Source organism: Eulemur rufifrons, chromosome 8 (assembly GCF_041146395.1).
Source record: "Eulemur rufifrons isolate Redbay chromosome 8, OSU_ERuf_1, whole genome shotgun sequence".
In the NCBI taxonomy this organism is placed as follows: Eukaryota; Metazoa; Chordata; class Mammalia; order Primates; family Lemuridae; genus Eulemur; species Eulemur rufifrons.
The window spans coordinates 95808112-95832004 of NC_090990.1; the positions used below are offsets into that span (position 1 = coordinate 95808112).

The window sequence follows — 23893 nt, forward strand, 5'->3', positions numbered from 1 at the left end:
GAAGACTAGCTTGTGTTCAGAATTCTTCTCTAGGGAAAGACTGCAGTATTGAAGGTTCTACATCTTGTACCCTTCTTTCTTATTCACTTCCCGATCCCTTGATTCTGTCCAACCCTCCGTTTCCCTGTTCAGCCCCCTCACTGGTACCCAGCCACTTCTCTGCTTCCTGAAGCTGCCAGCAGGATGAGGGAGTTTACTGCTCTGTCCGCTGGGAGACCTGTTGGCCGAGGGAGGTGGGGAGCTGGCCCAGTCGATGGTGGCAGCTGTGCTCAACTCCCGCCAGCACAGCACACAGCCTCTCCAGCTCAAACTGGGAGGGCTGGGCTGGGGGAAGCAGCAGGGTATATTTCCATATCTCAGAACCCCAAACATGCCCCCTCACCCTCAAGGGAACTCGAAGAGAAACCTGGAGAAAAATCACCTCTTCTCAACAATATTCGAAAAGGTAAATAGCCCAATCAGGAAGTAAGAGGAGTGCTGGGGACCCTGTGAAAACGGCCAGTTCTTTTCCATTGTTACTGGCCTTCAGGCATGCACCAGAGACAGCCTCTTGGCCAGCATTGCAGAGAAGGTTGGGTTTAGGCTTCCACTCCTGTTTCTCTTTCCCCCCTCAGCTGACTCAGCCACTGCCCATGATCATTTACCAGTTCTGCTATATTCCAGAATTTTGCCTCCATGAAGACCCGGGGAATTAGAGCATCCCCACAGAGCTGAGGTTCTCTTTCTAAAATGGTTCAAACTCATTCTGGTTTTGGTCTACAAAATGCCCACCATCAACAGAAAGCCCAAAGTCCTTAGCCCTCAGGATCTGGCCTCCTGCTGAACTTTATGGCTCAGGCACTCGGAACAACTTATTGTTTCCCAAACACTCTGTCTTTTCTTGACTTCTACACCTGGTGAACACTTTGAATCATAACTCAATTGTTAACCCCCTGGCCCTGACTTCCTCTATGTGCCACCAGAGCACTCTGGATATACTGCAATTATTCCATTGATGACACTGGATTACACCAAGTCATACTTCTGTCTCTTCCCTCACCCTACCTGTGAGCTACTCAAAGGTAAGTGTCATATTCCCTTCATCTCTCCACCCTAACCAGTGTCTCAGAGTGAATAAAGAAATGCTTGTCCCTTACAAAATCAGAAGAAATCATGCTAACACTGTTCTTATAAGAGGGGAAACCAGGCTCCAGGACTCGGTAAAGAGGCCTTCTTTCAGGACTTCAACTGTTTTTGACAGAGCCTTACTCCTTGGATCCTCTGGAGACCAAGAAGATCATACACAGGTAACAATTTCATGACTTCCAGTCTGGAGTCACTGAACAAGGTGGCCTGGAAAGAATAAAAGGTAGCAGTACAAGTTGTGTGGGATAATCTATTTTAATGAAACCCGCTATTTATACATTTACAAAAAAAAAGAAAAAAAAAAACCCCAAAATAGATATTACAACTTAATAAAAAGTACAACTGAGTACTGTGGGCTGGAGATGGGATACCCACCCAACAGCACGCCCACTCTAATGTGCCATCTGTGGACCTAGAGAAAGGACAGTGGGAAGGAGACAGCAGGCTTGGCCCAGAGATCCCCTGTCCTCCTCCTCAGGGTTTCAGTGTAGCTTGATCCCAACATTCAACCCTTCATGTCCTTCCTCCTGGTCAGGAAGTGTTTGGGTTAGGGGTTGAGGAGCACAGGCGGGTACAGGGTGGGAAGAGTAGGAGAGAAATGCTGAAGAAGGGGAAATTAGGGTGGGTAATTAGGGAGTTAAACAGGAGCAGAAAGCTTCTATTTGTAATCCCGGAATCGGGCAAAGGTAGAGAAGGAGAAGGAAATGGAGATGGGGAGGCAACTTATTTATCTCTCCCTGTCTCTTCTGGATAGTTCCACTCCTTTATGTTAATCCCAGTCCGAGACAGGCCCAGAGAGTTCCAGTGACAAACTAGTGGTTTGTGTCCCAGTGGGACAAACAACCTAGGAAGTAAACTGTGGAGATGGCAGGAAAAGCTGGGGTCCTTCTCAGTAAGACACAGATCCTGGCTCTCGGGGAACAATGAAAAGGACATCGGCTTTGGCATTGATGCAGTATGTGACGACAAGAGAAAAGATGAGGATGCCGAAGCCCACCATCAGGGTGATGAACTGTGGGGGCAGAAAAGGAGAAAGTGTTCTCAGAACTCAGTGTAGTTTTGGGTTATCATTTGGGGTTGGGAGCTAGGATATTGGAATCCTGAAGCTGGCTCCAAGCACCAACTGTGGAACAATCACGGGCAGCACCTCCCCAACCTGTAGACTTACTCTCCCCATTTGAAAAGACAAGTAGAGTATCTCTGTTCTTGCTTCCATTTTGTATTACTTACTCGGCATCTTGAAAGTAGGGCCCATGGTTTTGATTCTCCCACGGCATTTGCATTACTGACTTACGACAGGAGCTCAATAGACAGCAGAATGCCAGATGGGAGCGGGAGCTGTGGAGGAGTTTCTAAGATCCACAGAATGAACACAAACTCACAGTATCTGTGAAGAAAGCCCTCCTAATGGGACTTGCTGGCTGACCAGGGACAGATTTGCAGTAGTATTTTGAGGCAAATCTGGGGCAAATGGGAGATGGAAGGGGATATGAGACAAGAAACCACAGAAAGAAGTCCAATAGATCTCTGCCACCTCCCTTCCTGCCCCGTCTCACCTCAAGCTCTTTACTGGCGATTAGAAATATCCGGGCACGGATATCTTTCCAGCGGCTCTCAGTCCATGTAGAGTATTCAGTAGAGCTCCACTGACTCAGCTCAAAGGCAGGGGACAAGGCCCTGGCCAATCGTGCAGTAGATCGCACACACCGGGGGAGCCGGTCCGTCTCGTTGGAATTCAAAGGGCCCTGAACCCATGAGTACTCATACAACTGCATAGGAAGATGCTGTATGAGTACTCTCACTCACTCCCTTTACCCTTCATCAGCACCATGCTCTAACCAACTGAGCTGACTGGCTGCTGTCCCTTTACCCTTTAGAGGGTCCATTTTCACCCAGGCTACTGCCTCTTCAACACTCAAGGTCTGAGGGCTATATCCCTCTACCTCTCCACCCCAATCCCAGGGGTCCAACTGGGCCCAGGAGAATCTCCAAACCAGGGCACCTCTGACTCCCATCACCACTTACATCCTTGTTTTCATTTGGGACTTTACTTGGATCCTGGCACTGCTCTCGAGTGAGGTTGATCACCTTGCCGGTCAAATTTGCCAAGGCATATTGTACAACGTAAGTGGTGTTGGTGGGGCTGGAGACAGCGATGTAATGTTGAAGAGGCCCATCACCTGATTGTAGACCAACGGCAAGGGAGGATTTGGTAGGTGGAAGGTGGGGTGAGGGTAAGCAAAAACAGGAAGAGCCCAAGATTGGCAGGAGCCAGAAGACCAGGAGAGAGAGGTTAAAAGGAGTCAACAAATATCAGGAGAAAGAAAGGAAAACCGGGGGGAAGAGAAAATAGAAAAAAGAAAAAAGAGAATAAAAATTAACCAAAATGATGACTTCTTCTATATCCCTTTCCTCTGTTAAGGGTCCCATTCCCACACCAGATGTTTACCTAAGTAGGACCTTAGGTCCTGCCTGAGGATAGACTGGAACCATGAGTTGTTGGCTTTAACCAGAAATCCATAGAGCAGGCGAGTAACCTAGGATTGGAACAGCGAGAAGAGAAAACCCTTGGAGCAAGCCCAGGGAAAGAATTATCAGTGGAGATCCAGTCAGGGACAGGAAGCAGACTGGCCAGATAGGCTGCAGTTGGGAGAAAGCTCGTAAGGATGCAGATGAGGCCCACCCAAGAGTTCTCTGGGGCATCAGGTGTCCTCACCGGCATGAGCAGGCATGCTGAATTCCAAGGAAGGTCTGGGACACTAGGAGAGGGACTAAAGGATGGGGGCAGCCTGCTGTGTAAATGGAGGCAGAGGAGCTACGGCCCATCTGCTCTTACCGTTTGGGGATCAGCCTGAACTGAGTCGCTGAAGTTGGTTCCTCCAGCAAGCTCATACAACGCACGTCCCAGCACCGTGGCCACATTTGCCAAAGCCTGTGGTATTTGGGGTTGGGGGTGGGGAGACGGTTGCTGAATGACTTGCCCCATCTATCCTCAAACGTGAGCATTCTAACCGTCTTCACTGAGTTCCCCATGCTTCCACCCAGCCCAGCTCAGTGCTACCTTGGCAGTGTCGGTCACAAAGTTCAGGTCCTCTTCAGGGCTCAGCCATTCAGGATAACTCACATTAATGTTCTCAGCAGTGTCATAAATGCTCTGGTAATACCTGCCAGGAAAGCGGCATGAGCCTTAGCTACATGCAGCCAGGGCTCTCCCCTTTCCTCCCTCAAATGCCCCTTATGCAGGAACTCGGTAGCTCATTTCTCATCATCCAGGGTAAATGGGTGAGAGAAAATCAGGATCCTACTAATATACTAAAGAAGGTGTGGAGAATGGGGAGGTAGGAGTGAGGATCGGAGTGCTTAGTGAAATACAAAGACTTGCCTTACAGATGAGGTAGAAAAGGTAAATGAGCTCAGATCTTTAAACACAGAAGAGACTCTTCCATATCGTTTGGACTGAAGACATAGGGGGATGGCTAAGCTGATTTTCAGAGAACTCTGCCACACATTGTCAGAGCAACTGTGTAACTGTTCCAATGAACATTTATATTGAGGGTGCTGGGAGCAGAGGTGGGATTAGGGGGTATTAGGATCAGGTCTGCTCACAGATATATAAAAACAAACTGGATCAAACTACCATGAAGATGCTTGGGGAGCCTCAAGGAGACAGATCTTAAAAGAGAGGCTAAAAGAAGAGAGCTCCCAGCCTTTACCATCAACAAATCCCTGCCCCACACACAGTCACGTCAGCCACATAATCAAGTCCGAAATGTGTTCAAAATGATGAACTGCCCCTCACCCCAAAGTGGTGCAAAGATTTGGAGAAGAAAGCTGACCCTAAGTGCTAGAACTGTCACTCTCCTAAACAAATAAGAAGATGCTACTTGGCTGGGCTCAGAGCTCAAGCATTTTCACTCAGAAACTCACTTGGCCCCATAGCCTAAGGGGCCTTGGCAATTCAGCCTGAGTGAGAAGTCTCCTGTCCTCCTAGGCCTCAGGTTAGGAGCAGTTTAAGGGCACCCAGGACCAGTGACTAACTGGTAATTGACAGTGCCTCACTTCTATCTCTGGAGCCCCCTCAACTGTAGAAGACCCTTTTAGCCTCACATTGAACCATGTGTACCTACCACATGGCAAGAACATGTTACATTTCAAAGAGTATGAATACTGTTTGTGGCACCCTCTCTGGCAGGCCCCAGAGAGGGACTGCTTTCTGTCCTCCAGTCAAAGAACCCTCACCATCCTTCCCCCTTCCAGTGCTCTTGTTTGAGATTATGCCCTCTGCTGGCAGCCCTAGGGAATTCAGGCCCCCGGAGAGCTTGGGAGAAGCGAACCGTAACAGATGACTGTGCTAGGAAAAGAAGGAAGGTGACAATGGTTTTCTAAGACAAACATCAAGTCAAATGAGTGGAGTATGTCAGATGTGAATAGGCCACTGAGCAAAGAATACAAACTGACCTAATGTTTTGGAGCGAGTGGTGTGGGAAGAGGGGAGAGCAGTGACCCTTCTCCCAGATTACAGAATAGACTCTTCAAGAATGAAGAGGGTGTAGGGCCAAGTGATGCTCACTTGTTGTGGAAGGCAGTGGAGTGGTCAGCCAGAACAACTCCAGAGATATTTCGAGCTCGAAGAAATCGCTGCAGAGAAGATGGTGGGAGAGGCTGGGACTGATTCGGCCTTCTAAGGATGACAGCGGGGACGCCAGCACCACTATTCTCCAGTGTGGCCAGAAGATCCTCCACCTGGGGGGGATGAGAGAGATTAACTGATGGGAGGCTGGGGAATGGGAAGCAGGATGTCTCTTTCAGGCCCGAAATGCTCTATACTTCAAGTCCCCTGCTTTGGGAGCTGCCCTGTATGCTCCTAGACCTGTATCCCTCAAGCCTTCTGGGACAAAGGCCCTCTGAATTTCCTATAGCTCCCATCATTCTTTTTGGAGTTAGGAAATGAGGGCACAAAGAAGAGGCCGGTGTTTTTTCATATTTACAGGTAAACTCCACTATCCTCAGGACTCTGCCTTATCCTCAGCATTTGCTTCACTTCTTTGTTGTACAGAAAAACCAATCCTGTAAGCGGTACAGGAGTGCAGAGCAGGGATGACACTGAAAGCACAAAGAGGACCACCTGGGAAAAAGCAGATCTAAAGCTGAACCTAAAGGGAAGGGAGGGTCTTGACCAAGCAGTGAAGAAAGCGGAAGACAATTTGGGGAGGAAGTCTGACAGTCAGGACTTGGGCAGAGTAGCCTTGACAACTGGATCCATGAGGCAGTAAGGAGAGAACGGAGCTAGTCAGTTACCTGTCCTTAATGGGCAGTGGCAGTTTGCTACGCACCAAGTTATCAGAGAACTACTCATTCCAGGGAACCAATGGGATGTCACTGAGCTCCTGATTTTCCCCGGCAAGGAATAACAGCTGTGGTTTTCATCCTTTAACAGACACCCAATCTAATCCTGTCTCTTATCTCACAGGCCCTGAGAGTTGGTGGGAACAGGGCAGGATTGGGGTCCATACTGAGCTGCTAAAACAGGAAATGAGGGGAGATGCTCGGGTTACCTGGTTCCGTACAGACTCATTTTTCTGAGACATGGGATCTGTGTGCATCCAAAGCTCTAGTGAAGTTCTTAAGGCCACCTGGGGGGAGGATGAACAAGCAACACTGTTAATCAGTCTCCTGTTTTGGCTCATGCCTCGGAGAAAGGAGTAAAGGGAAGAGGTGGTGGTATCTGCACTAAGGACAACAGAACAACAGAGGGGGAAGCTTTAAGTAGGAAGGAAGGGAGTGGAGGACACATGCTGCACACCTGTCCCAGCTCCACGAATGAATCAATGTTCTCTAATGGCACAGGAAACTTGCCCTTCTCCATGTCGTAGACCATTCTAGAGCTGCCAATGTAGTCAAAAGTTTCCTGATGGGTAGACATGGGTGGGAAAAAGAACTGAGATTCCAAAGGGTTAGGAAAGCCTCAAGGAAGGCCAGATCATCAAAGCTGTAGGCAAGAAGGCCGCTGTCTCAGGTCACCTCAACTGCTAGTCAACTTACACAGTCATGTGACTTTGCCCTCCTCCCAGCTGTGACTCTCCCACACATGTATCACAGGACTTCTCAAGCCCAGAAATGGGGAAAGCAGCCTTAGTAAAGGCCTAAGGCGAACATCAGCTGTTATATATCTGCTTTTTAACTCTCCCCCACCCCCTCTAACTCAGCCACGGCTGCTGTTCCCTTATTCTAGGGCCAGGTTGTGGTGCCAGTGGGGAGAGGCAGGAGCCTCAGGGTTCCTGGTGTAGACAGCAGTAAAGGGGTCCAGAGAGTAAAAGTAAAAGGATACCTCAAATAGATTTTATCAGTGGGGGAGAGTGAGGGTTGGTAACACACCAACTCAGGGTATAGAAGCTTCTTAAAATGGAGGAATCTGAAGGAGAGACACATGTAGACACATCCAAAAGCTCTGTGTCTATTAATAAATTAGGTCAAATGCTGAGCTCCAACCAATAGCCACTCCCCCTTTACCATCTCCTCCTTTCCTGCCATCCCACCCAGCCAAAAAACCCTTACCCCTTGGAAGAAGACAAACATGACATTGTGGGGCAGGGTGGACACATCAGGTGCCTTTTGCAAAGCTTCGGCTGCAGCCAACTGGGTGACGAAGGAGGCAACAGCACTTTCAGCCCCTGGAGCCACATTCCAGAAAAATGAACGACTGTCCAGCTAGATACAGCAGAAGAAAGGCACACTTTAAAACTGGCCCCAAGCCCCCTTTCCTGTTCCAGCCAAGAGAATATACATGTCCTGGGGCAATGGAGACAAACGGGAGTCCCACAGCCCAGATCCCTTCCCATTTGAGGCTCCCCAACATAGCAACTCTGAAATCTGATATGCCAGAGAGAGGCCTGCCAGCTCTTCCTGTGCCAGCCCTGCCCATCTTGATCAGGGGCCAACACTCACCCGGGTGGCAGCAACCACAACCCTGTCAGCAGACTTTAATGTCCCAGATGTATTTATAGGCTTTAGCATGCTCCATACGTTGTAGTCAGACAGGGGGTCACAGACAATTTCTAAGCAGAACATAAACAGTAAGAGATCAACAGGACTAAGGGAAAGGGTAGCCATAAAAAAGGCATGGGAAGACTTCTTTGACCAGTGCCCCATGGACTTTGTGAGTCATTTTCTCTACCTCCAACGGTTCCAGGTTGGTTTCTCAGCCACCACCCACTTCAGGAAGAAGCTGCCTAAATTGTTCAGAATTGTTTCCACTCCTCCCACCCAATGCTCCCTACCAGTGCCCATGCCTTCCCTACCATAGTCTCCCTCCCACCCCTCACACAGACCCAGCATGTCTTGGATTTGCCCTACCTGGGTTGATGCTGAAGGTGTTCTGGATGGAGCTGCGCCGCATGCAGGTGACAGTGCTGATGACAGCATGCATGTGTGAGAAGAGTTGCATGGCACACAGTGGGAAGGTTGGTGCTGAGCCATTCTGACTCAGGTTGTGATCTTGATAGCACTGGAAGGGGAGATGGATCCCACTGAGACGGTAGCTGTGGAGGCCCTCCCTTACTTCCCAGAAAGAGGGCCCAGCTCCATCCTTAAGCCACTCCCTTTTGGGAGACATTTGTCCCTGAGCTATAGTTGTCCTGGTACAACCACAGGATCTATAAGTTCAAAGAGAAAAACTCATCAGAGGTGCAAGGGGGTGCAGATTCAATGGCTTAATTGGAACAGATGAAATAACCGCATCCCAAATGGCCTGCCTCAATTTGGAGCTTCAGCCACTGCATAAGATTCAGTGTGATTTGATATAAAGAGCACCATAACAGAGGTAAAAAATCAGATTCAAGACAGCTTGCACATCAACTCATTATGTAACTTTGGACAAATTTCTTAACTGCTCTATGGGTCAAAATGAAAAAACTAGACTGGAATTAGAGCATACTAAACTTAAAAAGAACCTCAGATATCACCAAACTGAATCCTTCCATTCCTAGCCCAATGCTCTTTTTACCATACTAGTGGTCCTTAACACATTGACTGCCACACTAGAAAAAATTTTTTCCCTGGGGCCACGGTGTTTTATTAAAACAAAACGATCCTTTCTAATTTGTTATTTTTTATTATTTCCTCTGCATGAGTTACAAGCAATGCAATCCATGTTTTTTAGAATTGTCAATATTAATTGTCACAGTAAGAACATCAACACATAAGATTTTCACAAACCAATTGCAGGGTTTTGCTTCATGCAGCCCCAGGCTCAAAACTAGCCTGAGTTAAATACAACTCATATGGCAGTTAATGTGTTAACTGGTATACCTTGTTTCATATTATTCTTTCAACTATTCTTTATATTTTCTTCCACTCTAAAAGCCTTTAGTCTATGATATCAGGCAGGAGAGAAATGTGAGAAAAATAAACCTCTTGGTTGTTTTTGGAGCAACTGTCTTTCAGAGGGTGCTCTAGTAGAATGAACCTCCCTCTAGATAGGAGGAGAGCCTAAAAAATAGTCCTCAGTTTCTAACTGCAATTGCTAGGAGCTGGCAGAGTCATTACCTGCTTGATGACCCTGGTTTCATTTTCATCTTCAAGAAGAAAGATGGGGAAACTAAAGTCTTCATAAGCCAAGCCATTGCCCAGGGTATTCCACTGTATTTCTCTGCAGTGAGCAAACTCTGGCCCATAGGAGTTGGAGTAAACACCTGAAGGAGAGGACAGGGATAGAGGGGTGGATGGGTGGGTGATAGGTTATTGGGACACCAAGCACTTAGGTACCAGGTAAGGGAGAAAGATTAGGATATTACAGGGTTGGGACTAAGAGTTGAAAAACAGGTGGTGATTCAAAGCAGCAGGCATGAATCTACCACCATCCACAGTAAAATAGAGACACTGGTATCAGGGAGCCCTAGGCTGGCAGATTAAGGATCCGAGCATGTGACAAAAGGGGATGATAGAAGGTAAGCAAAGGAAGAGGAAGCAGAGAGGGAAGGGATGAGCAGCAAAGACAACCACTATCTTCTGTCTGGGAGTCAGTTGCTGACACTATACACAGACACACACATACACCCCTCACAAAGATATGAGACTGAAGCAACAATGAGCCTTGGGTGACAATGGGCTCTCCTGATCCTTTGGAACTCTTACCAAACCCATCATTTGGGCACTGCACACTAGGAGAGAAGCCTGAGGCGGGACTGGGCTTGGACAAGGATACTGCAAGACCAGCAATTCGGCTGGTTCTCCCCTTCAGCTTCTCCATTAAATCCCTGGAATAGGGAAGAGACAGGAAAGTATCAGACAGCCCAACATCCTGCCCTCCAGGATGGACACAAATGGGGAATTAAGGAATCAGACTGTTGACGCTTTTCTTTTCTTTTCGGTCTTAACTTCTGACTCTGGACTATGACCCAATCTGAGCTCAAGGCTTAATCTCATCTACCTTGTCCCTGAGTAACCCTGAGTACCCCTCCGCTTCCTCCCTGAGGTACTTACTCACTAGATCTCACTTTTAAGGTCATCAAGATGATTCCTTCCATCAAGATGGTCTCTTCCTTCTGAGGACCCCTGCTCCCTCCCCTGACCTGACCAGGGCAGCCAGGAGAAGTTTTCACCAACAAGTGTGAGGACTTCTTGGTGAATCCTACCCTCTCTGGATGCACTGTCCCAACAGGAACATCTAGTTCTTACCTGGTAAAGAGGTTGCCCTCCAGCAGAACCATGTAAGGGGGGTTGGGGCCATCAGTCAATACCCACTGCAGGTCCTCCTCTTTCTCCACTACATGGATAACCCCCGTGTCTCCACTAATTGAAGCTGCCGGGACAGAATGAAACAAGTTAAAGCTCCCACAATTGATAATTTCAACTTTGCCTCACTGATTCTGCAGATCTTTTAATTCAAATATGTTACAACATATTTGGGTGAATACAGGCACCTCTGGATTTGAACTGAAAGGTGAATTTTTCCAGCTCCATCTGAAGGTTATCAGGAAGGAATGGAGGACAAAAGAACCCTGGAGGACTCATTAAACACTTTACTCATTAAATGCCAGAAAGGCTCTATGAACTTCATTTTCTTGCCCTCTTTCCCCAACCTCATTTAGCCACATATATAAGATTCTAGAACAGTAAACACCAAAGTTTTCAAATCTGTATTTTATCCAGGAAATGCCAGGCTCTAGATCTCTAGCTCGGAGTTCTAGCTTTGAATCTTCCTTTGTGAAAACATATGTGTAGATTCCCTTGGCCTCAGTAGCCTTCTAGGATCGCCATTCCTTTGCCCTATTTGGGAATGACTTTACTTGCTTCTGGCCAGTTTTAGATGAGGTTAATCAAGAACTCTGAGGTCTGTAGAACAGAGCTTCCCAATTGATAGGTCTTGAATGGATTAGAGATGTGCCTAATCCATTCCTCTCATTCCTGGGGACCTAGGGTTCCCTAACTTGGTCACTTCCAGCCAGAAGCAGACTTATTATTTACCCCAGGAGGCCCTGCAAATATCACCCATTTCCATATGTGCCAGGATGCTATGCAAATAACATTTTCTATGTCTTTCATGACATGACAAAGATAGCGAAGCACTGCTCTAAAGTATGGATGATCCATAGTCCAGAATGCCTTGAATTTTACATAATTCAAAGCATTAGGTTATACCTCTCAAATCCCTTATGATCCATGTAGGGATATCCTAGGGTCTCCCTGTGAGTCTCCTCCCCATGCAAAATTGGATGTGTTATTCATTAATTATTTTAGGCCAGTAGTTCTTAGCCCTGGCTGTGTGTCAGAATCACTTTGGGGTTTTAATTTGTCTTTTTTTTGAGACAGAGTCTCGCTCTGTTGCCTGGGCTAGAGTGCTGTGGCATCAGCCTAGCTCACAGCAACCTCAAACTCCTGGGCTCAAGCGATCCTCCTGCCTTAGCCTCCTTCAGCCTCCCGAGTAGTTGGGACTACAGGCGCATGCATGCCATGACGCCCAGCTAATTTTTCTATGTTTTAGTAGAGATGGGGTCTTGCTCTTGCTCAGGGGGTCTCGAACTCCTGAGCTCAAGCAATCCTCCCGCCTTGGCCTCCCAGAGTGCTGGGATTACAGCATGAGCCACCACACCTGGCCAGGGGTTTTAAATAATGCAGATGCTTGGGCCTTACCTCAGATCTAGTAAATTAAAATCTCTAAAGGTGGGGCCCAGGTATATGTATTTTTAAAACATGCCACATGTGGTGCTTTATTATAATATACACAGTCTGGCACAGGAAATACAATGCTGGACCAAAGCACTGAAATACTTGTAACTGGCATGAGATATAAACCATAAGCACTTCCCAACTACCAGCCAAGCAGATTTTTTTCTCCTATGCAATCTGGAAAAATCTAGACATGGAGGCAGTGTCCCCAACATTCAACTTTATCTTATATATAGTAAATACTTAGCAAGTTCATGTCAGTGATAATAATAAAATATAGAGGAATAGCAGAGTCTAGAACAACTTTAGTTAAGATCAGATACCAATGGAAGTTCTAAGAAAAACAAAAACAAAAACAAAAACAAAAACAACAGTTCTTGCCATAGCATTTAAAACCCGGGAAAGGGAAAGCTAGTATGGCAAATAAAAAATATATAACTTCAGCTCCAGGGAGGACAGGAAGAAGAAAAGCTGTGATACTGGACTGAAAAAACTTGGATTCTAATCTGGGTTCCCAGTAGTGACTGTGTTGTCTTTAGTGACTTGCCTATTTTCTCTGGGTCTTCAATAAGGAGAAGGTTTTCTACCCCTATTCATGTCATACTGGGGGAGAGATTAAAAAAGAAAGGAAGGGAAAAGAAACTTATACATAGTTCCCATTGAGCAATTTAGAGGGTCTAATAGAAGCAGGGCATTATAACCAGAAATCAGATCTGGGTATCACTTTTTTGCCTTAGTTTTATCATGTTAGTAATCCTAATTAAAGAGGGTGTAACCTTCTCAGAACAGATAGATATGATGAAGTAAGACTTAGAAATAAGTAGGTTGAAAAGGAAATAAGGTCTTAATGAGGAAGTGGTCAGAGTCCAGCTCCTCCCCTCTTGTTTCTCTGTATTGGCCCTTGGCTTTATCGCTAAAGGCTACTGCTTTGCTTCCCACAGAGCTGCTCTGAGAACACACAGCAGAATGGCTCATTCCCAAAGGGGATTTCTTAGAGCCCAGTTGCAGAATGATGGTGTCCTGATATTTTGTACTTATAGTGAGGTTCTAGCAAGACCGGTTCTAGCAGTCTGATCTTGGCCCACGCTGGATATAGCTCTCTTCTACCCATAAAACCAATTTAGAAACTAAGTCCAACAAAAACCATATTTGAGGCTGTTTGGAACCAATCAGTGCTTCATGTAGCAGGAACATGGGAAAACTAAAAGGAAGGATGGCTAGAAAAGTAGTAACTGCCTCCTTGAGCAAGTCTTTCACTTCCCAGTTTCTCAGCTTTCTTTTACCAAATTGGAGGAAGGTTTCAGGCAATCACACAGTACTGTTGAGACCACGCTATTTACTCAGCATTATCAATAAACATCTATTAAAAGGTAGTTTGACTTTCAGCTTTGAGCAAGACTATTCCAACCATTATTACAAAAGTAAACTGAAATTCAGAGGTGATCAATTTGATGATGAAGCCAAGATCAGACCCTAAACTTCTTGCTTACCTGCAAAACTACATTCTGGCAGAGCTACTATCTGTGGAAGAACAAAATCTGAAGACAGCAGGTTAGCCCTCAGATCACAACTCCCCTCCCAACCCCCCTATGATTTTTATAGGTTTTAGAACCATGGTGCCATGGCATCTTATTTTGGAACACATTTAGAAAGTACAAAGATAAATTTGAATGCTTCACTAATTCCTCTTGCAACTATTTGGTATTTTCAATGCCTTCTCTTCAAATAGTTCATTGCCTTTAAGCAGTTCAACTGGTTCCAAAAAGATCATTCAGATTGCAGGTGATTACTGGACTCTAGAATATGAGACTTCTGTCTCCTTAGAAAACAGTATATTAGGATGGTTAAGAGTCCTGGCTTAGAATTTGGGCCACAAGGTTTTAAATCCTGGCTTCCTCACTTATTACCAGTGTAATCTGGGGAATGTTACTCAATTTCTCTAAGTCTCAGTTTCATCATTTGTAAAATGAGCATAACAATTAGATCTACTTCATGGGGTTGTTGTGGTGGTTAAATGAGATGCCCTTGTGAGTTAATATCTGGGGGGGATAAATAAAATGAGATTCACATGTAAAAAGCTTGGTATGCAGCATTTACTAAATGTTAGCTCATATTAATTATCTTGCCTGGTTTGACAGATGGTTCTCAATTACCTCCTACTCACATAGTCTAATTTGAGTGCTGAGACTCCTAAGCAGGACATGGGTCTTTCTTAGTATCTAGGGCACAGACTGAAATATCAATGTCCACAAACACAAATCCCAACTTCAACTCACACTGGCAGCCAATCTGATGAGTGGCATTGAGCAGACGAACACAGGGAGCCGTCTTATTTAAGGGGATATAGATCTTCCTTTCCACTGAGTTTCCCTTGCACAAACCTGATTGGAAGATAAAAAGCATTAGAAAAAATAGAGAGACACGGGTACCAGCTTCTATTATGTCATTGGCTCCACGTATGCCTTGGGTAAATCATTCAACATCATACTTTCTAAAATGGAACTAATGTCCATTCTTCTCACTTCTTGGGTACATTATTAGAACAAATAAATGCTCCAGAAAGCACCCAGATACGTGCCTCACAGGGTTATTACAAAGTCTACATAGAGCAATTGACAGTGAAACTAAGAGAAAAAACTTTATTTGTCAAAGTAAAGTGTTTGACCTTAGATGCACCAGATTCCGGTTGCACAGGTGACCACACTTCTGCTTTTCTATCCTGTGTGTACATTACTAATTAGTTAATAAGAAGGTACTGGTCTGAGAACATAGATTACAATAATAAAAACTTTCTGAGACATTTTTCCAGGAGTGTGAACGGAATTGGAAGAAACATTATGCCATGATGTTAAGCAAACATCAGTAGGTTATTTGCATGTGCCCAGTGTGGGGCAGCTATAGTTTCTCCTTTCGGTATCTTTAAAAACAATGTGAATTTGGAGGAAAGCACAGTCATGGTTATATTCAGGCATGTTTGCATTTTGGGGCTCTACCAACCAGAAAGCCATATACCAGAAAATAAACGCGGGTAAGCAAATACTTATGTACATTATAAATGTCTAAAATTCCTTGAATTTTCAGGGAAGAAATTCATGATCTTAACAGTTAAGAGTAACCACATCTTACCTTAGTCTCACTTTACTGATGAAAGAAACTAAGGCAAGGCACAGAGATACGGGTTTACGGTGCAATCAACAGAGGAAGAAATGAGTACTCTACGTTTTAAGCGCCGCACAGTACCCACAGGACGGCGCTGCTTTCATCCCAAAAAGTCTAAACACGGAGAAGAAAGCTGAACTTTCACACCTGTTCGTTTTGATTGTGGGTGGGGCGGCCGGGACTTTGGGGAAAATAAGGCACACGGACAAAGTAGGAGAGGGTCGGGCTGGAAGTACAGGAAGAGGCCTGGAGGAGAAAATGAAGCGACAGGACGTGCCGCGGGGTAAAAGGGACCTTCAGGTCTAGGCAAAGGGGGAACTTCTGTCGTGGGAACGAAAGAGAAAGAGTTGTTACAGGGTAGGGGGACAGACGGGCAGCTGGGACCAGAAGGGAGACGGCGGCGCTTACGGCTGGGCAGATCCCGAGAGTTACCCTTACAGAAGGGAGCTCACGGGCGAGGAGACCTCACCTGCCAGTAGGACGCAGAAAGATAGGCGAAGAAGACCCCGACTTCCCGGGTCAGCTCCAGAGCCGCCCCCAGCCGTGGCCATCTTGCCTCTCAGCTGAGCGGAAGTCTCGGTTTCCCTCCTGTCGGATAGCGGCCTCTCTACGCTACCCCTGACGCAGTCTCTGTGGCTTGGAGGTCCAGAGACCGGAAGTTCGTGTATCCAGGAGCTTCCGGGAGCCGCGGCCCAGTGTCGCTGACGTGGAAGCTCCGGAAGGACAGCGGGGAGTGGCGGGGCTCCGGTTAGGCCGTCGGATTCGGAGGCCTGAAGGATGCTAACCAAATTCGAGACCAAGAGCGCGCGGGTCAAAGGTAGTGGAGATGAAAAGGGGGAACATGGAGGCTTGATGTTAGCGGCAGCGTTGACACAGGGGAAGAGAGAATGGGTCGACATGCCGGCCGAATTAGGCCTACCGTACGTACCCACAGGCAGACGGGAGGGAGAGAGGTTAGGCTCAGCCGGTTGTTCTCCAGTCCTCTCTTCTTTGGCATGTCCTGGGCCTTTGATTTACCTATATAATGTGGTTCCCGCACCTCAGGGGATTCCTTAAGTCTGCTGCTTATTCTTTCTCCTCCATTTCTCTTCTAGAGGCTAAGTTCTCGACTTTTTATTCTTCTGTTCCCAAGGCCCTGCGGCCTTTTGTTGTTGTTGTTGTTTTAAATTTTTTTCTCTTAAGACTTTATAAGCAAGGAGAGCAGTGACTTTTTGATTACTGTGTTATGTGGAGTGGCCCTAGGGACCGAATCTCGAGCTCTGTCACTCGCACCCGAGTCAGTAGCTTTTTTGGAGACGAGCACTGGCTACTACACTTAAGGAGGAGGCCTTGGCTGCACCATCTCAACATCCATCCAGTGCCTCCACTGGGCTTTATTTCCTATCCGGAAATAGGACATTGAGGCTTGTAGCCCCAGTAAAGTCTGAACTTGATAAAGTTGTCAGATAAAATACAGGACACCCAGTTAAATTTAAATTTCAGACAAACAGCGAATGATTTTTTAGTATTGTTCGTTGTTTACCTGAAATTCAAATTTAACTGGCCAATTTTATATTTTTGTTTGCTAAATGTGGCAACTCTAGAGGTGGAATGTAGGTCGATGGGGGTGGAGGGCAAATGACTGAGATCACAATAGTAGTCTTTCAGAATTGTTAGAATGGGAAAGCCAGAGAAGTAAGGTTTCCTGAGACCTGTAAAATACATATATGGAATATTTAGCAAGATGCAGCATAGCAAGCAAAGTTGTTAGGAACCTGGTCTTTGGAGTCAGGTCAGCTTGCTTTAGAATCCTGAAACATCCACTAACAAGCTACATGACCTTTGGGGGACCTACTTAACATCTAAATCTCCTGTTTCCTCATCTATAAAGTATGAGTAATTTTCTTTTATAGGGAGAATTAAAATGAGAAAGTATATGGAAAGTATAATGGTGTTTGGAGTAGACTCATTAGCTCAAAAAATGGAGGCCATTATAAATGTGAGAATATGTTTTGAGCAGTTTGTAAGTCTCATGGGAATCATGATCATGAAGGGTATGGTGGCTCATGCCTGTAATCCCAGTGCTTTGAGAGGCCAGCGCAGGAGGATCGCTTTAGCCTAGGGAGTCTGAGACCAGCCTGGGCAACATAGACCTCATCTCTACAAAACATAAGAAAACTAACCAGGTATGATGGTGCGCACCTGTAGTCCCAGCTTCTGGGGAGGCTGAGGCAGGAGGCTCACTTGAGCCCAGGAGTTCAAGATTATAGTGACCTGTGATCATGCCACTGCACTTTAGCCTGGGTGACAGGGTGAGACCCTATCTCTAAAAAATAAAGAATTTCTGGGACCTGGATAGTTGAAATGGGTCTTCATAATCCTTGAGTTTTCCCTTCTCCTAATTTATTGGGCAATAGAGAAGGAAAAAGAAAGATGTCAGAATATTTGAGGATTATAACCATTAATGAGTGTTCCTGCATATCATAATTAAAAAAAAAAAACAACCTGAAGAGAAAATAGACAATTTAGAAGAAGAAATATAAATGTTCAATAAATTATGGAAATGGCTCCACCTCACTAATCACGAAAGAAATGCAAAAAAAAAGTGATAACTTTTTTTGGGGTCTTAGATTAGTAAAACAAAACAGCAAATAATTGATAACATCCTGTGTTGGTCAATGTATGCCAAATGGGTACCTTCATAAACTTGGTGAGACTGTACAGTGTTTTTACAATTAAGCAGTATTTACTAAAATGTTAGATGTACATACTCTATTCCTGAGCAATTCCAGTTTGAGGCCTTTAGCCTAAAGCAGTAACAATGCAAATAGGCTAGAGTATGTGTAGAAGTATCTTCCGTAGGCTCTTCTGATAGCCAAAAATTAGGGAGAAGAATTTAAATGCCTATCAGAATAATATAAGTGTGGTACATTTGTACCTTGTAGTTAAAAAGAATGAGGTTATATTTATATGTACTTAAATGTAATGAGGTCCATATCATGTAGTTAAGTGAGAAAAGAAGTTTGCAGAACATTATAATGTGATCCCCGCGTTCATAAAATAATAAGGCCTATGTTTATACGTAACTGCATTAAAAATCTGAAAGGATATACTCCAGACTGTTAATAGTTGTTATGTATGGGAACTTTCATTTCCAGTCATGATCGAGTAACAAGGACCAGATTTACCTTCCCATCTTAAACAACTGAACAGAATGTGTGAAACAAAGGTTTTTAGACATTGGACAACAGGCAGTACAGGAAGGTGATTCATGAGAGAAGGGAAACAAACAAGGTGGGTCCTGTGGTGGTGTTAGGTTACTGCCCAGGAAGAGTTTCCAGGCTGCAGTGAAGGGAGAGGGAAAGCCCTGTGATCTTTCTGAGGAAACAAAAGTTTGAGGAAGCAAAAATAGCTATAATTTGCTGGACAAAATGCCAGACAAGAGGGAGCTGCATAGAGAGAGCACTGGATATCTGCAGGGAGTCCCCTAGGCCTTTGCGTACAGATCTGGATGTGGGTGAGAAAACTATCCAAAACCTAGACAAGAACCATTGGAAAGGAGAAGGCAGAACAATCCCTAGAGCTCACACAGGGTTGGGAATAGTTTGCGTTCTTCCTAGCCAGAATGGAAAGACTTCGTAATGCTACGGGGTTTCATGTGCAGACCTCCGAAGAGTATTACTTTAACAGTGGTTCCAAATTAGACCTAGACTAAAAGCTGCTGTGACCCACTGTAATGAAACTTAAAAGCAAGCCTTGAAAGAATCAGCTGATTCCAGGTAACTTAATTGCATTCTAGAACAAAGCCCAATAATATTTAAAGTAGTATAACAAAAATCCAGTACCTAACAACTTGAAATTCACAATGTCTAGCATCCAGTAAAAAATCATCAGATATGCTGAATGAATAAATGAACCTAGGATTAACCTAGCTATTCCTTTTTCTTATGAGAATTGACAGAAGGTGACATTGTGGGGGCTTACTTAGCTCATTGTATCATTTTCTGTTTTTTTTCCAGGGCTAAGCTTTCACCCCAAAAGACCCTGGATCCTGACTAGTTTACACAATGGTGTCATCCAGTTATGGGATTATCGGATGTGCACTCTCATTGACAAGTTTGATGAACATGATGGTAAGACAGGAGAAAGTTAAAAGAGAAGTGTGTATTATATTCTGAGGTATTTTAAGCCTTGTTTGAGATGGATTCCTCTATGATTAAAGAATGTGGAAATGACAGAACTAAAAAATCTTGAATAGGAATCACCCTAGGAATTAGAAAGGATAGATCTCTCTAACATACATTGCCTGCCTTCTCCCCCAGGTCCAGTGCGAGGCATTGACTTCCATAAGCAGCAGCCACTGTTTGTCTCTGGAGGAGATGACTATAAGATTAAGGTACAGGTTCTGTCATGACTGGGAATAAAGGACAGAAGGATGTGGAAAGGTTTGGGGATTGTGGAAGGGACTAAAAGATAGTACAACTCATTTATACAGAGCTCAGGTTTTTGACATTTATCCAGAAAACTTACCCAGCAAACGTTTATTGGATGCTTACTGTGTACTAGACACTGTTCTGTTTTGATAATTAAAAAAAAAAATCAAAAATAAATAAGAAATGGCTTCTGTTCTCAAAGAGCTTTTATTCTAATAGCGGAGATAAACATATACTCAAATAATAGCATGTACAGTTTGGTGAATGATATGATAAATATTTAAAGTGAAATAGGAAAGAGCAGTCCAGGTGCTAGGGCAAAAGGCATGACATAGCTGGATACATTTGAGAAACTCTAATTAATTTTGTGTGGAGAAAACCTGGAGAAAAGGTGAGAGAGAGGGCAGAAGATCAGAGGGGCCAGATCATGGAGTACTTGTTTATAGTGCTCAGGAATTTGGATGTTATCATACAGGTAGTAAGGAGTCATTAAAGGGGTTTAAATATAGGAGTTACATCAGATTTACATGTTTTTTTAAAGGTTACTTGAGTGGTAGTGTAAAGAAAAGATTGGATGATTTAGGCAAGACTGGAGGCAGAGATACCAATTAGGAGACTATGTATAAGTCCATGTGAGAGATGAACAGAGCCTGAGCTTAGGCAGTAGCATTTGAAATGGAAAGAAGGAGATGGATGTGAGAGCTTTAGGAAATGAATTAGTAAGTGTTGAATGGTTGGTTGAGGGCCAATAAGGGGAAATAAATGAGGTGACTATAAGCCTTCTAGTTTGTTTAGGTCACTGGGTAGAAGAAGTGTTATTAACTAGGAAAGGAAAATCAAGAGGAGTACAGTTTTCTGGAGTAGGGGAGAATGGGTAATTAATTCCATCTTGGGCTCTGATGAGTTTGAGATACCTAAGGGACAGTCTAGTGGAGGTATGTCCGCACTAGAGATGTATTTGGAAGTTGTCATCATGAAGGAGGAAGCCACAGGAGAAGCAGCAGAAGATATCACTCAGGGAGCAGGTTGAGTAAGAAGACACACCATCATTTGAGAGAGAGAGAAAGGAAGGAAGTAGAGTTGGTATAGGAAAGAATGATTTGGGGGTTGGAGGTGAACTAAGAGGGAGAAGCAGAAGCCTCTTGGATGTCAAAGAAGGAGAGAATTTGGGGACGGAGATAGTGGTCAGAATAAGACCAAGACTGAGAAGTAACCTTCGAATTACTTAATTAGGAGGGCATTAGAGATCTTAGCACCTTAATGTGAAGTGAGGAAGCAGAGAGAATATAGGCAATTCTTTGAAGAAGATTGTGATAAAGGCAAAAGTTAGAGCCAGTGACTTGGAACCTGTAAAAATAAATAAAAAATTGCTCTATTTACTTCTTTAAGTCCTTCTCATTAAGTCTATGTCTCCAACCAAACCATTGAAATTTACTTCATAAAAAAGGTTGTTTTTTTCGTAAACTACTTCAGGAAGTTATATATTATAGATTATACAGCAGAATTTATGTGACAGGAGTGAAGATTGACAGTAGCCTGCAGAGAAAAGAGATATTAGAATTATAGGAAGAGGCCGGGCGCAGTGGCTCATGCCTGTAATCCTAGCACTCCGGGAGGCCGAGGCAGGAGGATCACTCGAGGTCAGGAGTTTGAGACCAGCCTGAGCAAGAGTGAGACCCCCGTCTCTACTAAAAATAGAAATTATATGGACAACTAAAAATAGATATAGAAAAAATTAGCTGGGCATGGTGGCGCATGCCTGTAATCCCAGCTACTGGGGAGGCTGAGGCAGTAGGATCCCTTAAGCCCAAGAATTTGAGGTTGCTGTGAGCTAGGCTGACACCATGGCACTCTAGCCCAGGCAACAGAGTGAGACTCTGTCTCAAAAAAAAAAAAAAAAAGATTTATAGGAAGAACAGTTCTTTCTGTTTTCTAGTTCTTAGGCACCGTATCCTGGGGGCAGTGGAAACTCAAACCACCTGATAGAGCCCAAAAGTGATGAGGTATCACCTCATTGTAATATTTCTAATAATGTATTTGTTATTTATAGTGATGAACATTGAGTATCAAGCATGGTTAACTTGGGTTTTATATAATCTGTTTCAGAAAGGAAAGACTGGATGTCATTTAAGAAAAAATTTTTTTCCTAAAATGATTAATATTTTAGAAAAGGAGTTATTGGCTATTTATGAGATGTCCAGAACAGGTAAATCTATGGAGAAAGAAAGTAGATTGATGGTTGTCTAGGGTTGAGGGATTGGAAGGAAATGGACAGTGACCACTAATGGGTATGAGTTTGTTTTTAGTATGATAGAACTGTGTTTTAAAATTGATGGTGGTGATGGTTGCACAACTGTGAATATACTAAAAACCATTGAATGAGTAGATTGTATGGTATTTGCAGTGTATCTCAATAAAACTGTTATTAAAATAAAGGAATTAGCTGGTGGGTGTAGTATTATGCTATGAATTAAAATAAAGGAATTAGCTAGCTCATGGGTGTAGTATTATGCTGTGGCTTTGGTTTACATTTCTCTGATGACTAGTAAAGTTGAAAACTTTTTCATAAAAAGGGGAATTATCTAGGCCGGGCGCGGTGGCTCACGCCTGTAATCCTAGCACTCTGGGAGGCCGAGGCGGGTGGATCGCTCGAGGTCAGGAGTTCAAGACCAGCCTGAGCAAGAGTGAGACCCTGTCTCTACTAAAAATAGAAAGAAATTATATGGACAACTAAAATATATATATACAAAAAATTAGCCGGGCATGGTGGCACATGCCTGTAGTCCCAGCTACTCGGGAGGCTGAGGCAGTAGGATCGCTTAAGCCCAGGAGTTTGAGGTTGCTGTGAGCTAGGCTGACGCCACGGCACTCACTCTAGCCCGGGCAACAGAGTGAGACTCTGTCTCAAAAAAAACAAAACAAAAAAAAAAAAAAAAGGGGGGGAATTATCTAGAAAAGTCATGTCTATGGATCATCATATTGCTTGCTACTGTATATCCAGATAAATGTAGCATTAATACAATCCTGATTTACAAAGATTAAGAAAGCCCAGCAAATAGCCAAAGTATTGGTCTAAAAATTCTATAGGTCTTTAAGAATTCATAGTTCTGGAGCTTGACAGGACATTAAAGGAATCAAGATAATTTGAAGCTAGAAATAAGAAAATTTAAAACACTGAACTCTATAAAGGAAAAAAAGCAGTTAAAGAATAGTATTTGTGGTATGATCTTAATTTTTGTGTACATGTATGTTATATAGATGATTGAACAGAGGAAGGTAAAAGTATTGGCGTACTTTTCACCTTTCATGTTATTAGCATTCTCATTTCTACACATACTCACTGAGCACTTACCTAGCATCAGCCACCATGTTAGATGGTAAGGCTACAGTAGTGTGGAGCATGATCGACAAGAACCTTGCCTTTAAAGAGCTTACATTCTTGTTTGGAAGATCCTACTTTTGGGTTGTCTGAATTTGTTATAAGAAATGATATTACTTTTTGTAATTTACAAAAGAAAAATTTAAAGAAAAATAGTAACAAGCTGGTCTAGATAGATTATAAACTAATATTAAAAAGAAATTTTTAAAGATTAAATGAAAGAAAAAATGCATCTGACCTCTCATTTTTATACTTTTTGGGGGCATTTTCTGGATGAGGAAGATGAGCTGTTCTATATTTATGGTACTGGTTTTAGTGTCTTCATTTGTGTCCGTTGATGCCTGGTGCTTTGGTAGTTGACTTAACTTCATATTTGAATGTGATATCGTTTCTCTGCTTAGCTCAGCCTAGCTGAACAATGTAGCATTTTCCATAGTAATAAGTTAACGTCTATTTGCTTGATAAGTAAGTACAGACCACAAATGTATGGGCATCATTTGCCACCAAGTTAGTCTAAGAAGATGCCATATGTTATATGTTGTTTACTTTGGAATCATGGTATATGTCCTACCTTTTTTTTTTTTTTTTTTTTTTTTTTTTTTGAGACAGAGTCTCGCTCTATTGTCCGGGCTAGAGTGAGTGCCGTGGCCTC

At 44.0% G+C, this 23893-nt stretch overlaps 2 protein-coding genes across 7 annotated transcripts in view; one reads left to right on the top strand and one right to left on the bottom strand.

Annotated features, from left to right (window-relative positions):
• Positions 1–1374: 1374 nt before the first annotated feature.
• NCSTN (nicastrin) lies at positions 1375–16045 on the bottom strand. Of its 5 annotated transcripts, none has more exons than XM_069480350.1 (17): positions 15920–16042; positions 14568–14672; positions 10801–10924; positions 10258–10379; positions 9670–9815; positions 8479–8629; positions 8071–8180; positions 7681–7833; positions 6929–7033; positions 6681–6758; positions 5696–5868; positions 4187–4289; positions 3962–4057; positions 3575–3662; positions 3151–3305; positions 2682–2894; positions 1375–2137 (listed from the first exon to the last, which is right to left on the bottom strand). In XM_069480350.1, the coding sequence occupies exons 1-17, from the start codon at positions 15999–16001 to the stop codon at positions 2015–2017; spliced, it is 2127 nt and encodes a 708-aa protein (XP_069336451.1). In that variant the 5' UTR covers positions 16002–16042; the 3' UTR covers positions 1375–2014. The 5 variants fall into 5 exon arrangements, with proteins under 5 accessions (XP_069336451.1, XP_069336453.1, XP_069336454.1 ...); XM_069480352.1 differs by lacking the exon at positions 15920–16042 and adding an exon at positions 14780–14804; XM_069480351.1 differs by lacking the exon at positions 1375–2137 and adding an exon at positions 2145–2586 and having other exon boundaries at positions 15920–16045.
• A 104-nt stretch (positions 16046–16149) lies between these two features.
• Positions 16150–23893, top strand: part of COPA (COPI coat complex subunit alpha) — a 44380-nt gene continuing 36636 nt past the window's right edge. For both annotated transcript variants that reach the window (XM_069480355.1, XM_069480356.1), the window contains exons 1-3: positions 16150–16267; positions 19449–19562; positions 19752–19825. In XM_069480355.1, the coding sequence (XP_069336456.1) occupies positions 16228–16267; positions 19449–19562; positions 19752–19825 (228 nt within the window). In that variant the 5' untranslated portion in view covers positions 16150–16227. The remainder of the gene's footprint in view (positions 16268–19448; positions 19563–19751; positions 19826–23893) is intronic.